This window comes from Ammospiza caudacuta, chromosome 1 (genome assembly GCF_027887145.1).
Source record: "Ammospiza caudacuta isolate bAmmCau1 chromosome 1, bAmmCau1.pri, whole genome shotgun sequence".
Classification (NCBI taxonomy): Eukaryota; Metazoa; Chordata; class Aves; order Passeriformes; family Passerellidae; genus Ammospiza; species Ammospiza caudacuta.
In genome coordinates, this window is record NC_080593.1 from 108,222,298 (window position 1) to 108,238,549 (window position 16,252).

The 16,252-nt window shown below is 41.3% G+C and overlaps 1 protein-coding gene across 4 annotated transcripts in view; it reads right to left on the reverse strand.

Moving 5' to 3' along the window:
• Window positions 1-16,252, reverse strand: part of OSBPL1A (oxysterol binding protein like 1A) — a 77,963-nt gene that overhangs the window by 9,039 nt on the left and 52,672 nt on the right. For all 4 annotated transcript variants that reach the window (XM_058819490.1, XM_058819495.1, XM_058819504.1 and 1 more), the window contains 8 exons: window positions 14,298-14,454; window positions 9,177-9,252; window positions 7,448-7,582; window positions 3,813-3,910; window positions 2,938-3,120; window positions 2,349-2,456; window positions 2,168-2,257; window positions 1,794-1,920 (listed from right to left, as the gene is read on the reverse strand). In XM_058819490.1, the coding sequence (XP_058675473.1) occupies window positions 1,794-1,920; window positions 2,168-2,257; window positions 2,349-2,456; window positions 2,938-3,120; window positions 3,813-3,910; window positions 7,448-7,582; window positions 9,177-9,252; window positions 14,298-14,454 (974 nt within the window). The remainder of the gene's footprint in view (window positions 1-1,793; window positions 1,921-2,167; window positions 2,258-2,348; window positions 2,457-2,937; window positions 3,121-3,812; window positions 3,911-7,447; window positions 7,583-9,176; window positions 9,253-14,297; window positions 14,455-16,252) is intronic.

The window sequence follows — 16,252 nt, forward strand, 5'->3', positions numbered from 1 at the left end:
TTCATGTGCTCTTGACACAATGATCCGTATTTTATGCTCAATGCTACTCAAGTATGCAGTATATTGCTGTGAGGATAGTTAACAGACCTGCCAAAGCAAGACCTCTATAAATGAGGTGTCTCTAAATGAGGCACATGTGAGGGCAGTTGCTGTTGCCTATATTACTCTCTTCCATGTATTTGCATTGAAAATTCTGCACAAAATGCTTCATCTTGGTTAAAAAAAGACTCCAGTTCATTCAGAGCAGAACCATCCTGGTCTAACTGTGGGTCTACTATAACTCTTCTGATGTAGTAAAATATCACCTTTGCGTACATGAAGGCTTGTCTAGTTCCCTGAAAAATTAATTACCCCTAAGTTTTATTCCTATAAAAATGAAAGGGATTCAGGGGAAAATCTGGGGCAAGCTGCAAAAGGACTCTCATCCGAGCAGGTTCCCTCAAGGAAGGCAGAAGCATTTCCTGATTGGTAGCAATGTAGCACTAGGTAGTAGAAGTAATACCTGGAAAACAACTACATAAATCTGGAAATTCTAATGAGAAGTTAGAAAAGCCATGTACCTTCATGTCTGAATGAATTTTTCCTTCCCATGAAGGGACAAACCACATCCAGATGTTATATGTGAGACTTGGCTCACCTAAATGCCCCAAAACCATAGAATGTACCAGTTCCTCAGGCACAAGGGGCACTGGGAGTATATATTAGCACAGAGTAACCTGGTTCATACCTAGCCTAGTTCATACAAAGCCTTCAGTTTTCTACATAGAAAGAGTTCTGATAATTGAGTAGGGAAAGCATTTTCCTAGAGTCAGAGCAGCACTGCAGCTTGAGCTTTATGCAACAGGATGCTTCATTTCCAAGTGAAAAGCAGTGATCATCTTGAACATTGTTGGAAAATGCAAACAGGCAGCTGAACAAAGACACAGGGAGTGTTTTTCTTTATTCCTTCTCCCTAGAGTTCTCCAGGTCAGACTCCCAGAGAAGCAGCAATTCCCACTGCTTTACCACCCTCCTGATGACAAGCACTGGAGCAAGCTCAGATACAGCAACAATCTGAACCTGCACAGGCACAAGTGCTGTCAGAGTTCTCCCTCTCTTTTATTCATAAGTTTCTTCAAAAACTATCAACACCCAAACAAACAAACAAACCTGGCTGCAGTCACCAAAGGGGAACAATCCCTGTTTAAACTACTGTCCAAGTGACTGCTCTTCACCAAGTTGTGTGTTGTCACCATCACCATTCATCCTAAACAAAAAGCTTACTGCTAACCAGAAGTTTGGAAGAATTATGAATGAGGCTTTTTCACAAGAGGAAAAAAAAATCAATTGTGAAGAAAAATAAAAAATTGCCAGCACTTCTACAGCTGTGAAAATTCAATAGAAAGCAATAAAAAAAATCCTTGTAAAAGTTGGAAAATATGATCTTCTATCAAGTTAAGAAACTAAGCTGTCCTGCTTCTAAGAATCAAAATCCTCCCTCTAGAATATGTTATTATACATTATCAGACATGGCCCAACTAATGCATATGTTATTTCCTCCATGTAACTTTGGAGGAAGAAGCAGGTAATGAACTAGACAGTATTTCAATCACATCAAGTTTTGGGAAGTTTGAATACAAATTCAAGAGAAAAAAAGCATTTTATCCCTTAATATTGGTACTCATTCAATCTGTTTTGTATCCTGCCAGGAAAGAGAAGATAAGTGAAGGAAATCGTAATGCTCTTAAATGCTACTAAAATATTTAGCTGTCTGATCATGCTTTTGAGATCCCAACTCTTTACATGATTAATACCTGTTTACTGCTTTTCTTCTCTTCTGTATTTTTCTTGTCATTTTTCTTGTAAGCTTCGAATGTAGCTGGGTCAACACTGTACAAACACTCAGTCCACTTCCCATACAACGCACAGAGTTTCTTTTTGCTGTCATAAAAAGCAGACAAAGTTTACAAAGGAGCTTAAAGAGATTTATTTCCCACTTCAGACAAAAATACGCTAAAGAAGACCTTTTGAGGGCAATTTTAAAACTCCATTACTGGTACTGCAGAATTCATAACCCTGCTGTTGCAGGTTCTTGCCTTTGAAAGACTCTGTTAAAGGCATTCAGTTCTACAGCTCCCCTCAAAACCAAGGGCAGTCATTTGTTTCCCATTTGGAATTAAGCTGTTACCTTTTGTCCTGAATGTAGCCTTCAACTTTGTGCAGCTCCTTCCCAAAGAGGCCACATGGCTTGAAGCTTAGTACACACTTCTCCCCAGTTCTAAAGGCAGAACAAGAGAGCACTAATTACTTCCAAATGCTTTTCCTTTTCAAACTTGCAGGAAGTGAAAGCGCTCACACTCTTAACTTACTTATGGTTAGTTATTTCCACATTTCCATACTGCTCAATCCAAAGTTTGCCCACAATAATGTTATGCACACAGCAAGTAGGGTTTGTCCATGTGTAGGCTTCATTGTGCCTAAGGGAAGGGAATAAAAATTAAAATACTGTATCTGCGTAGAGGATGTCTGTCCTCAGTAAGTCATTATCATTCCAAGTCTTGAAGTGGGCATGGCAATAAGTCAGTAAACCCAAGAAGTTTATTAACCTGTTGCTACTGATTTTACCAGCTCCTTGGAACAGTCACTTTGGTGCCATCACTGTTAGCATGGAAAGGTGTGAGGAAAGCCAACAGGACTCAGGCATGCTGGCTTTAGCAGAACTGATGTCCAGGCACTTGGAGAACATCCAGGCCCAGGTCCCCACTGGTGCTATTAGCAGCATGATGGGGAAAAAATGGTAGTTCTTCATCTTCCCATCCCCTCCTTCCCACAAAGTGATCTGCCCTCAGGCTTTGGGATGTGGGTACTGGACACTTCCATTCCTAAGCCTGAGACTAATTCACTCTAATAATCAAGGATGAGGCACTGTACCCCTTCAATTATTACTGATCTACTTACTCAAGAAGCTCCAAAGTCATCGTGCCTTTTGGTTCTGCTTCCACACTCTTGCCCCAGAATTTGAGTTTAGGATAAATTGATCCATGAAACACAAAATCATTATTTAAGCCTTCAGCATAGAAAGCACTGATTGGTGGATGATGGCTGACTTGCTCTGAGAGAAGTCTGAATCCAAGATCATCTCTGCAAAACAAAGATAACCAAACCATGTACCTACGTATCAAGTGTAGTGAAGTTGCAGTTGTTTTTCCTGAGGTGAAAGGGATAGTTGGATCCATGCATAGTTGCTGTACTCAGTGCAAGACATAATTAAAAGCCTAAGCTAAACTGAAAAGATCAACTAAAACATAGAACATCCCGATCCTAAATAACTAAGGACTGAATATAAAAAAGAAACAAGAACTACCAGATCTGATGAGTCAATATAGCTACTTTTGATACTGATCTCTTTCTAAATCTTTACCTAAACATGGGCCAAAATATTAACTGAAAGGAAAATCTGCCTTGTGTAGCTGTACCTATTAATAGACTCGTGCTGCTTATTAAGTACTGTGAACACTCCTGTACACTCTCCTTATGTACCATTCACATTTTTCATTCATAAGGTTTCGGGGAAAAATTAATTTTTGTAGCTAAAACTTGCTTTTAAACCTGGCAAATTTCATTGCCTGCTCTGAATTGAAAAGTTAAGTAGTTTCTCTTCACTGAAAGGTCAATTGGTGAACATCAACACACAGTGCATGCACCTGCAGCAGCTGCTGGGAGAATGGCTGGAAGCTTATGAGCTCAAGTGCAGTCTGCAAGCCAGCCAACAGATCTAATGAACCATCTCTGCCATGGAATACCCCCTCCAGTGCAGCAGCCCTGTTCATTACCTGATCAGTTCATAGGTCTCTCCAAGCAATGGGTTGAATGGCTTCCCAGTACGCTCCCACTGCGAGGCTACAGCAGACACAGCAAATGCAGCCACACACTGCTCGGAAAGGAAGGTCACACAGTTAGCCAACAGTAGCCATGGTGTTACAGAATATCAAAATACTTTCCTAGACAGGACTCCTGGTTTCTGCTGGGATAGAGCTGATTTTCTTCCTAGTAGCTGTTTTGGATTTAGAATGAGAATAATGCTTATAACTCAATGATGTTTTAATTGTTGCTAAGCAATGTCTAGCAACAAAGTCAAGGACTTTTCAACTTATTATACCACCCCACCAGGCTGAGGGGAACAAGAAATCGTGAGGGGACAGCTGGGAGAGCTGACACATTGACCAAGGGGATATTCCATGCCATATGACATCATGCTCAGTATATAAATAACCTAGAGGGGAAAGAAACCTGGCCAGGGGCTCCTGCTGCTTGAAAACTGCCTGGGCATTGGTCAGTGGGCAGTGCACAACTGCACTGTGCATCACTTATTTTGTATACTCAAATTATTATTTCTTCTCCTCTCCCCCAACCCCCTTCCCAGTTCTATCCCCCATCCCATGGAGGAGGAGGAGGGGGGAATTAGGGTGAACAAGTGGCTGTCTGCTGCCTGCTGGCTTAAACTGTGACAGTTCTGGTTCTGTGCAAACTCCCACCACATGGGTCACATGCACCTGACTTACTGTACATCTCTGGATAGCTGCTTGTCATTCACGTCTTCATAAATCACCTCCAGCAGGGCTGCTTCCCTCTGGTACTGACACCTTTCTCCAAGGTGCTCCACTTGTCTGGGTGACGTATAACATCACCCTTGAAGGAATATCTTTCCTTCACACCTGACATGAGTCCCCTTCACAGTGACTTGTGTCACTTCTCCAATCCCTCTGTCACTGCCTCCTAAAAGGGGATCCTACCTGATTGGCTCCCTTATCCTTCAGTTCCAGACTACTGGCTCTGTTATTACCCCAACACTGGAGCAGGCTGGTGACAATGTGTTCGCCTGGATGACAGCCGAAATCTTTTTGTGTATCTCACAGCTCACTCAGGGACAGGGATTGTGTGGATACTGTCTCATGTATGAATCTTTCACCCTCCTCCTCCCCAGTCAGCAGCTATCTCTCCTCCTTCTCCTGTTCTCTCATGACACCCTTCCTCAGAGTAGCCTGTCTTGTCTACATCTTTCTCCTGCTCCCTCTTGGGAGAAACTCCTTCATCCCTTACTAAAGGAGCTGATTTTTGCTTCCAACACTTCCTCTTGTGTATAGGGGTGACTGACACCAGCACAGGTTGGTTCTTAGGTTCAGCAGTGGTGCCAGACCCAGGAGTCAGAGTAGCTCCAGTGCCTCTTGTTCTATTGTCAGATCTGGAGGCCTTCTCTTGCCCTTGAGAGTACTGATGTGTTGAACAGAGCTCATTAGGCCTGGGCCAGGCCCCAGCACCTTGCAGTGAGTTCTGTCACTCTAGAATTGCCAGGGTGACAGCATACTTTTTCACAGAATCACAGAATAATGAGGTTGGAAGAGACCTCTAAGATCATCGAGTCCAACCTATGCCCTAACACCTCAACTAGTCTTTAGCACCAAGTGCCATGTCCATTCTTTTTTTAGATATATCCAGAGATGGTGATTCTACCACCTCCCTGGGCAGAGCATTCCAGTACTTTATTATTCTTTCGGAGAAATTTTTTTCCTAATGTCCAACCTGTGCCTTCCCTGACATAGCTTGAGACGGTGTCCTCTGGTTCTAGTAGCTGCTGCCCAGTGGAAGAGACCAACTCTCACTTGTCTACAACCACCCTTCAGGAAGTTGTAGAGAGCAATAAGGACACCTCTGAGTCTCCTTTTCTCCAGGCTAAACAACCCCAGTTCCTTCAAAGGTTCCTCACAGGGCTTGTGTTCTCAGCCCCTCACCAGCCTCATTGTCTCCTCTGGATGTGCTCCAGCATCTCAACATCCTTCCCAAACTGAGGGGCCAGACCTGGACACAGTGCTCAAGGTGTGGCCTCACCAGTGCCAAGTGGAGGGGAAGAATGGCCTCCCTGCTCCTGCTGGCCACTCTATTCCTGATCCAGGCCAGGATGCCCTTGGCCTTCTTAGCCCCCAGGGCACACTGCTGGCTCATGCTCAACCGGTTGTCAACCAGCACCCCCAGGTCCCTTTCTGCCTGGGCACTGTCCAGCCACACCGTCCCCAGCCTTTCCAAACATTTTATTAATTTCTCAGGATTCTGCACTTGCTTAGGAGTGAAATTTCAAGATGTTAGAGATGCCCACTATCCTAGTGCTTACCCAGACTATCCCACACACCCTGCCACTCATAGTTTTCCAGCCCTGGGGCAGATCTCTGGGTGGTATCCCCAAATAGTTGTTTTACCATAAACAAGACCAGAAACACATTCATGAGATGCAGCAAAGGAACAAATGGATTTGATTTCCTGATGATATTCAAAATTCTCAAGAGCTAATCAGCCTGGAGGAGAAGGGGATGATGGAAGAAGGTATCTCCTACATGGATTGGCTCTCTGACAAGAAAAGGCAAGAAGTGTAACTATGAATAGTTTCCTATAGATGGCTCCCAAGATGTGGAAATGCTGGCAATGCTGAGTACTAGTGCCAGCTCAGACACACCACCAGGAATCAAAAGACAGTGTTACAAAGTACAACAAAGTGTTAACCTTAAACCAGTCCCCAGAGGTGATAAACAGCACGGCAGGGAACATATACAGAAAGTCAGATGTTGCATAACCCAGCTCAGAGAACATTCACAGCAGCAAATAAATCAACATTGCAACCAGAGACTACCAAACTAATATCATAAGTGCTTATAATGAATTTGCTTTATTATGGTCTGATCAGATTCATTGTTATCTCGACCCTTCAAGCTCTGCTCCTTGTGGGGTACCATGAAGGACTACTGTGGTTTAACCCAGCAGGATAAACACCACACATTTGCTCACTCACCCCCTCCCCAAGCCAAATGGGATGGGGGATAGACTGAGGGGATAAAAAAGGTGAAATCAGTGGGTTGAGATAAAGGCAGCTTAATAGGGCAGAAAAGCAAGGGAAAATAATAATGATAAAAGAATGACAATCATCACAAGTAATGCACAGCACAATAGCTCACCACCCAGGGACTGATGGCCCATTAGATCCTGAGCAGCAGCTCCCAGACAGCTTCCCTTAGTTTATGTACTGAGCTTGACACCATATGGTATGGAATATCCCTCTGGACAGTTGGGGCCAGCTGTCCCAGCTCTGCCCCCAACCCTGCTTCTTGTGTCCTTACTAGTGGGGTGGCACACAAGGAGCAGAAAGTCTTTAAATTACTGTAAACACAGCTTAGGCACAACTAAAACAATGTGTTACCAGCATTATTCTCATTCTAAATCCAAAATACAGCATCATACCAGCTTCTAGGAAGAAACTGAATATCCCTGTGAAAACCAGGACAATAAACAAAACTAGTAAATGAATAAGAGAACTCAACATGCAGCAAGTCACAGCAGTTCCTCCTACAATGAGACTATGTAGAAGAAGAAAGATCCCACAACACTGAGCAAGAGCTCACATGAACAAGCAAAGCCAACACACCTGCATCCTCTCAGTGGTGCTGGAAAGCGAGCTGGCTTTGTGGATGAGGTACGTGTGCTCCATGTACTCCGTCAGGCGCTGCAGGAAGCTCAGGGGCTCGTTGAATATAACCGGCATTGTGATCTTCGACAGCTCCTGATGCACAAATGAAATTCCTGTTACAGGCTGAATGATTAGATACCCTGACCCACAGTAACCCAAGTGTAATTGGCTTATTACAAAAATAAATGATGCTCTTAGTGCTAATGCAATGTGCTTGACCTGGCTCTGCTAATACTGAAAGGACAAAACCCTTATGAGCTCAGTAAGCAGAGCTGTGCTGGTGTTAAGGCTACTTTTAAAACAAAAAGTAAACCAAGCATCAAACTTCCTATCAATGAAAGCATTAAGAAGGTGAGATGAAACAATGGAAAGAAGTATTAAGGACCCCTTTAAAGATTAAGTTATTTATTATTCCATAAACAGATATAGACCATAGGCCATCTAATCACTTAAACATATTATCTTTTTTTGGAGGCAGGTGGGCAACTGGGGGGAGAAGAATAAGAAAGAATAGGGAAACATGGTGGTATAAGAGTAAAAAGAGGGATTTTGTATTCTGAACAAAAAAGGGAGTTTGCAACAGGAATAAGAATTTAAAGGAAGCCCTACAGTTTGGATGCTATCTATTCTCTCTCTGCATTTTTAAAAAGCATGCCTTCTGAATGCATAACACAGCAATGGTTTAAACTGCCTGCCGCAGCAAATTAAAAGGCTGCAAGTGTGACTGCTGGCCAAGGGTGAGGCAAACAGCACCATCCTGAGCCATAACAGCACCTGGCACCAGGAGCCTTGGCAGATGCTTTGATACAAGCCACTACAAGTTCTGCTGCCCCCCACAACTACAACTTCTCTGCAGAATTAACACCCTTTATTCCTGCACATACCTTATGCAAGGCAGGCTTTCAATCTGTTCTTTGTATTTTGTAACACTTTTCCACTAAAGACACTGGGAGAAGCCTCAGACACTTCACATCAACTCGGGAGACTTGGAGCTGCTGATTCAGGCATTCCCCAGCATTTCCACACCTCATTGCTTGATGCTGTTCCTAACTACACCAAGGGGAGGAGGAGAAAACAACAGCAACTAAACCCACAAACTTTCCCTTCTGTAGACTACTGTTAGAGACTGACAGAGGTTTATCAGCAGCAAATATTCCCAGCCTATTGTAGGATCTAATGGAGAGAAGAGCTCTTCTCAATTCACACCTAGCTGGAAGCAGATTAGGTGCCAACGAGCTAACTCTGATCTGGCCACCGTCTGGTCAGTAACACCACGGAAGGGGGAAGACTCAGATACTAAGGGGAAGGGACAAAAGCAAAATGAAAGTGGTTGTTTTTCTGGGGTTGTTTTGTTTTTTCCACAGTCAAAATAAATTTTAAAAAAACCCGCAAAGTACTTAAAAGGCTCAAGTCAAGACACTTTTACTGAAAGAATATTGCTTTGACGATTTCCTACCTTCTTAAGTTAAGAAGGTAAAGCATAAAGCAAATTAAGCATAAACAAAGCAGCAAATTAATAGAGCATAAGTAGCAAATTAAAATGAAAAAAACCAACCTAAAACAAACCAACCCCATAAACAAACGAAGAAACACATACAAAAGACCTCTTCTCCCAAAAATGTTTTCATTTGGGCCTCAAATAAAACAATCACTCCCCATTTTTTATCATAGCTTTCTGATTACCTACCATGCCAATGCATTTTCTTAAGATACTCCAGATGCTGAAGTCATTTCTGGAAAACATTGGAGATGGTAAGCTTGTTCTGTGGAAAGAAACAAGGGAAAAAAGCAGAAGTAAGAAAAGGTTTCCAATACTAAACATGACTAAGAAATGCAAGTGCTTATTTATGAAAGGAACAGTTTCCCAGTTTTTAAATTAAAATCCCTGGGGCAATGACAGTGCAATGACAGAGAGTTTGAAGCACTAAAACTGTTTTACCTACAAAGAAACATTAATTTCTCCAAAACCAAAACCATTACTTTTGCATAACACCAACAGAAGAGAATGTCTACAGCAGTCATCAGAACAGTTTTCACAATGGCACTACTAAGATATTTAGTTGTGTCTTTGTGAGAAAGTGGAAGTTAACTGAATAGGTACAAAAGTACATTCACTGTGTCTGAACAGATCTGAGGGTTAAAACAGTGTGTTTGTCTTGGGGTTTTTCTCCTAGTCACCTTTACACTGACACTGAAGGGCCACAACATTTATGGCCTATATTAAAACCAGCCCTCAGGAACAACAGAAAAAACCAGCATCATTAAAGAAGGGCAAACGGAGCAGCCTCTTCTACAGGGGGCTGATATATCCCAAAACAAGTCATGAGCATACTTTCAGGGACCAGCATTTAGGCTGAGAACACAGCATGCATTTCTCAGCCTCATGGAAAATCAAGCACGCAGTTTGTTCAGTTTTCTTACTGCTACTGAGCAGCTCAACTCTTAATCCAATTTACTTCTAGAAAGGCATAAATATTGGTCAAAGTCCTTTGTCCTTTGACAACACAAATCCATTTTTGGATCACGAGGCTATTGCCAACAAGCAAAATTCACAATTTTTCTGTTCTTATCAATAGATAAAAATTACCTAGAGCTTAGTCAAACTGCATGAACTATTAAAGTTTCAAAGTTTAGTTAACTCCAAATTATTGTATTGCTATCCTAACCAAGGTTGTCTTGTCTATGCTCAAGGTAGCTAAAGCAACCTTTTTCAGAGAGTGTGAACAGGCTGTACCTTCCTTCTCCACCCCACCTTTCTGATAAACAGAAACACTGCCTTTAGAAAAAAAATACTCAGGCTAAATTGTTTGTTTCAGTAGCCCTACTTGCTGTGCTACCTCCCCTACTTATCTGCCACTGGAACATCTTTACCAGGGCTGATGCTTCAGTTGTCAGAAAGAACAAAACCAAGAAATGTTCCTTAAAATCAAACAAGCCCTATCCCATCAAAAACCCAGTCATGTCTGATCTCCTCATGGTAGCACACTATAGTGTTAGCAAGTAGCTACAAGCCCAACACTGACTTGTTTTACTCAGCTCTCCTGCAGAGGATGAGTGGGTAGGAGGATTTATTTTAATTGACCAACACACCACCACTCACTCCCCAGTCTGACTTTTCACTGAGACAAAAATATTTTGTGAAAAAGATCACCCTGAATAATATTAAGTATAAAATACTTCTGTGGATGTTTTGATACATATGTCCAGGAGAGGACAGTGTCCACCAACGACTCAGTCTTATCTCTTCACTTGTAATGTTAACTTGTTTTTCCTGTGTATCCTTTAATGCAGGCAGTCAGCAAAGTGGGTATTTTTGTTTTAGTAAGTCCTTCTGCATGTTAAACACATTAACCCTTAGTTTGCTGAAGTATACAAAGAAATTGCTTTCCTTACATACTAAAACTTACATTTTCATTAAAGTTAACCTGCCCTTTTGTTCAGTTTGAAGGTTGGCATTCAGTTTCAGCCACTCATCCGTATTTGCTGCCTATATCAGTCAAATTTGCTGTGGGAGTCAGTTCTCTCCTCCCTCTAGAACACACACACACTGAAAGAACAAAGCAGTTTTAAGCCACCAAGGAATATCCCAGGGACAAGTAAGGACATGTGGACAAATGACAACCAGCCGAGACTTGAGGCCTACTAACCTTGACATACTCCCTGTGATTGAACAAATTATTTTTGAATACAAAAATTCCTCTCCAGATGTCAGTTTCAAAAAAAACTTGGGAAGTTAATTTTAGCTTTAAGTGACAAAAACATCTGCTGGAATTTCTGTGCAGTAGAACAGTTGAGATTTATTTAGGATCCTTTACTTAAACAAAAAAACACTTGCCCAAAGCATTAGCTATTACACATCAACTGCTACAGGAATCTTGTGAGGAAGGAAACATATGGAGTGAAAAAGGCACGTTTAGCTTGCTTTTCATGCCAACCTGAACAGTCTCCTGGCTCCCATGAAACTGAACACCAACATGTTTGCATTCTGAAAGGCCCCCAGTGCAGGGACCAAAGGGAAAGCTGACAACAAAATTCAGCAACAAGAGGAAAACAGTAGTGACAAGTGGATATGAAATGTTGGCACTTCATACAGAACATTTTTATGCACTGGAGTTTTTGGGGGTTTGCTTGGACTTTTCTGAGGGCTGAGGTTTTTCTGCCTTTTTTTTTTTTTTTAAGTTTGGCTCAGCTGAAAAAATTCCCCTCTTAAAAATAAGTTATTTGCTTCCTGATTATTTACTGTACTACTCTATCTCTCAGATCCTCTCCCAAGAAGTGTAACAAAAATTAGGTCTACTCTCAACTCTGTGAACAATCAGCAGGATGCACACTACATAAAAAAACCCAACCCAACAAACAAATAAAAAATTCCCACCAAAACAAAAAAACAAACCAAAACAAAAAAACCCAAAACAACAACAACAACAACAAAAAATTCCCTAGAATAAACATGCAGATTATATGTGATACTGGCTTCACCTATCTGTAGATGTACTTCCCAACACTTTTAATTCCTTGGAACCAACAGATTTGTTCCTACATTTCCAAACCCAAAGCATGTATGCTCCCCCTGCCAAGCAAAAACCAATCCCCACTTCTCTGTGAAAACTCTCAACTACTCAAATAATATTGAGGCGCAGTTTAAAGCTCAGGTTGTCTAGATGAAGACAGAAAATCTTATTTAAACTGTGGGCTGAACAGTGTCAGGTAATCTCATGTGCAACCTAAAGGCACAGATCATCTCCTCATCTGAGGGTACCAAGATTTAAAGCAAAAGAAATTAATATGGTCTATTTTCCAAGGGACTTGTTTCCATGTGGTTAACACAAACAGAAGTTAAAAAAAGTAAAAGTTATAAGCAAATTCAAAGGTGTAAGGATGGAATTAAGTGATGTTAAAACATTCTGAATCCCTCACTTGTCCTAGCATCAAGAGGTTACAGTTTTTGCTCTGAAAGGCCCCAGGTGGCAAAGCAGGCAGTGCCTATTTGACCATGCACACAGTTAGAACCAGACCCCCTGACAAAACAGGCACAAATTGGAGCCAGCAGCTCCAGGCATGTAACACAGTTCTGAGGTTGATGCTGTACCAGGCCAAACGTGGCTACTACCAACAGCCTCAGAAAAGAGGCTAAAAATACCACACATCTCACATCCTCTGAGAAGGTTCTCCTGGAGGCAAAGTTAAAATTGCCTGAGCTTCTGGGGAGAAAGAGTTTGCATCAATATATTTGGGGACAACTCCCAGTGTGCCAGGTAAAAAAGCCTAACATTACAGCTCAATCTATAATGTTGTTATAGTCATTTAATCCCAGAAAATACAGCCATGTATTCTATAGCCATTTAGTCACATAAAATAAGGCCATACATTCTTATCTAAATGCAAAACAGATTCAAAAAAGTTTCCACTTTTCTTTAGCAGTAGATTATTAGCAAATTTATGTACCCATTTTACTCCAACATCCTAGGCTCTCTTTACTACTAGAAGACAGGCAGCTCAGAGAAACAACTGAGGTAGATGTACTTGTTTATTACTTTTCATTACTCTTCTTAAAATCAGGAGCTCTTAAATGCTTCTCCAGTCACCTGCTCCCTGCAGTTCTGACAGCACACTGTGCAGCATCACAAGAAGTTGGAAAGTAATTTTTTATAGTAGATGCAAGAGTAATTCCTGTTTGAACTCCTCAATACAGTGCAAATCAACATGCACCATCATTTTCATGTTCATTGTATACTGCATTCTCTCTCCTTACTGTTTCCAAGGCAGCGAAGGCAATTCAGATGTCCACCTTCATCTACTGCTTCCTCCCCACTCACAAACTTCCTGCTCTGATTAGGGAAGGCACTTAGCCAAGGCCATAAATACCACATTGCTAACAGCACAAGAGCAAAACAACATGCTTAGTCAGCTGGTTTATGTTATCTCTCCAAAACACTCATTCCTCCACCCAAGCCCTCATTTGCTTCAGTCTTTGTCTAGCATGAGACACGCACAGGTCGACCCTTGAAATATCAGGTCTGATGCTACCAACTCACTTCAACAGCAAGTTGAAGTGAAGTCTGAACTACCAAGACACCAAGTAACTAAAGCCTATCTAGCTTCCTTCTGTAAAATTACATATTATTTTCCTGGTTTTACAGAAATGTGGTGTCCTCATCATCATCCTGTATATCCAAAACACTTCCAGAATAGTCTCTTTGAAACATGCTGAAGTCTGGCTTTATTTGTAGAACAAATGTTATATTGCCCTTTCACTGAAACTGGAGAAGAGTGGTGTCTGTTACATCTCATTAACTCCAGACCTATTGTCCTCCTTTATCGGCAAGGAAACAAACAAAAATGGATCATTTGACAACACAAAATAAGCACATAAAACATGGATGAGACTTTTAGAATAAGACTCCCTTTGTTCACATTTGAGTTTCTGATGCCAGGCTAGCAATGTTTTTCATTCATTCCTGATACCAACAGAAGGATCAAATAACTCGAAATTAAAGAGGCAATAGGAGGTACAGATCATTAAAGATAAATGAAGGAATTAAAATCCACGTAGATTTCAATAAGATCTAATAAAAAACAAGTGTGTCCATTTTTAAACAGCACAATATATTTTCTTTTTACTTATTTAGATTGGATCATCAAGATGCAAAGGAGCACACCTTGGAAAAACAGTCTTTATAAAATCATAGCACAACCAATTACTTGTCAATCATCCCTAGCAAAGTTTTAAAGTCAGTTTTTCAGAGATTCCTGTGGTCTATTACCATTAATGCACATTATAGAACTTTAAGAATGGACAACATCCTACCTGTGTTTTTTGATTCCGTTTGACAGCGCCTCCCCACTTCCACACACCTTTTCTTCAGACATGCTTGAAGTTATTGTATCTTTTGAATCCATGCTGTCCTCTAAGGAGTAGGCTGCTGCTGTTTCAAACCCACTTAATGATTTTTCAGATTCCGAATCTGCAAAAGAGCAGGTGCATGTTAATGAATCTACCGCCTGTGCTAGGCTTCAGCCACTAACAGACCTCCCTGCCTTGTACAAAACTGAAACCTAAGTAGCCTACTGTGTCCTGATGACAGCATCCATTTGGTAAGTAACTAGTACTGCCAGAGACTGCTGCAGCCCAGCATCTAGACATAAAGAAATTGCACAATAAGCAACACCACAGTACATTAAAAATCCTCTACCAAACTGAGCAAAAATCTGGCATATTTATTAAATTGAAGCTACTAGACCTTGCCTAGGACAAGTGCCAGTGCCATAGAGATGCCACACCAGATGCCAGTACCCTACCAAACAAACAGGTACCTTGAGTAGTGACTCCTTCTTCAGTTAGGTGTAAGTTCTAAGACTCTCAGTGCTGTTCACCAACCTTCACTTCCCAACTCACTGAACAAGTATCAAAGAACAGAAGGATGTATCATATAGATAACACCAACTACGTAGGTCCCAGCAAAGTCTAAGTGATAAGCTCACCAATCAACAAGATAAACTTTGTTCTGTGGAAGGCAGGTTAATAGTACAATCCACATCACATCTTAAACTAAACCAAACATCAACAACAAAACCTTCTTTCCAACCAGTGTTTTGGTCAGATAGTGTTTGTCCAGCTCTGGAGAACAGACAGTATTGCCCCAAATCAGAAGGTACTAATTTCCTGGCAAAGGCTGTATTTTTGGGTTAGGTTTTCTTTCAAACCTGACAAGATTATCTAAGGATTATCCAATTGCAAGTTCCAGGAAGTGAGGGAACAAGTCAAGACATTAACTTCTATCTCATTTGAAAAAATCTTTAGCAGAAACCAGGTACCACACTGAATGGCAAACAGCTTAATGCAAGTCTCACTGTTCCTGAAAAATGTACACCCAATCTACAGTAGATGGTATTCCTGCTATGTACTGCTTCCAGCATATGCTGTTGCTCTTGGCTGCAAAACCCCAGAGAAATAACTGCAAAATTAGCCATTCTCTTACACACTCGTTCTAATTCAAAACCAGTAATCAAAATCTGCTGAAGTAGCACAGAGTCCAAAAGAATATCTCGCTCACAGCTGTCTAATGCCAGGTGCTCTCTTGTTTTGTCTTTAAAAAGCTATGCCAGTAGCTTCTCCAGAACATGCAAATTATATATTGCTTTGCTGAAGGGTGTGTGTATGTATATACATACATATATATAGATAGGAGGACTTTGTACCACATCCAGATCACATAAGGGTCAGGAACAGGACAGAATCCTGATAAATGGATGGGCTATGTCACAATGTCTCCATCTCTTCTAGAGAGAGATATCTAGAAGCATAAATGAGATTTTTCACTTAAAACATCCATGCCTATCCTCATCAAGACAGTTCTGAAATTAAGCCAGTTGCTAGGGAATGAAAAGAACTACCAGCTGGTGCTCAGGATATGTTAAAGAAGTGGACTGGCACTCCAGAGAATCTTCTCACAATTTTCCCCAAATTTGTCAGTCTAGTTCTGTGCCAAGTTATGACATAACATATCAAAGCATTAGTTTGGTGGGTACTATATTTAACAAGTAGGGTAAGGAAAAGCATTTTTACTTGAGACAAGTTTGTTACATAAAATACAGATTTGTCCAGAGATCCTAAACTCAGGTAGCCAGGAAGATGGAATTTTCCTGCACATCCAAATACTGCAGAGGAAGAGACTCTAGGAGTGTGACCCAAATGGGGCCTCATCTTTCTGACCACACAACAAGCTATAAAGCTCCTTGAGGTAAGTACTCCACCTCTCTTTT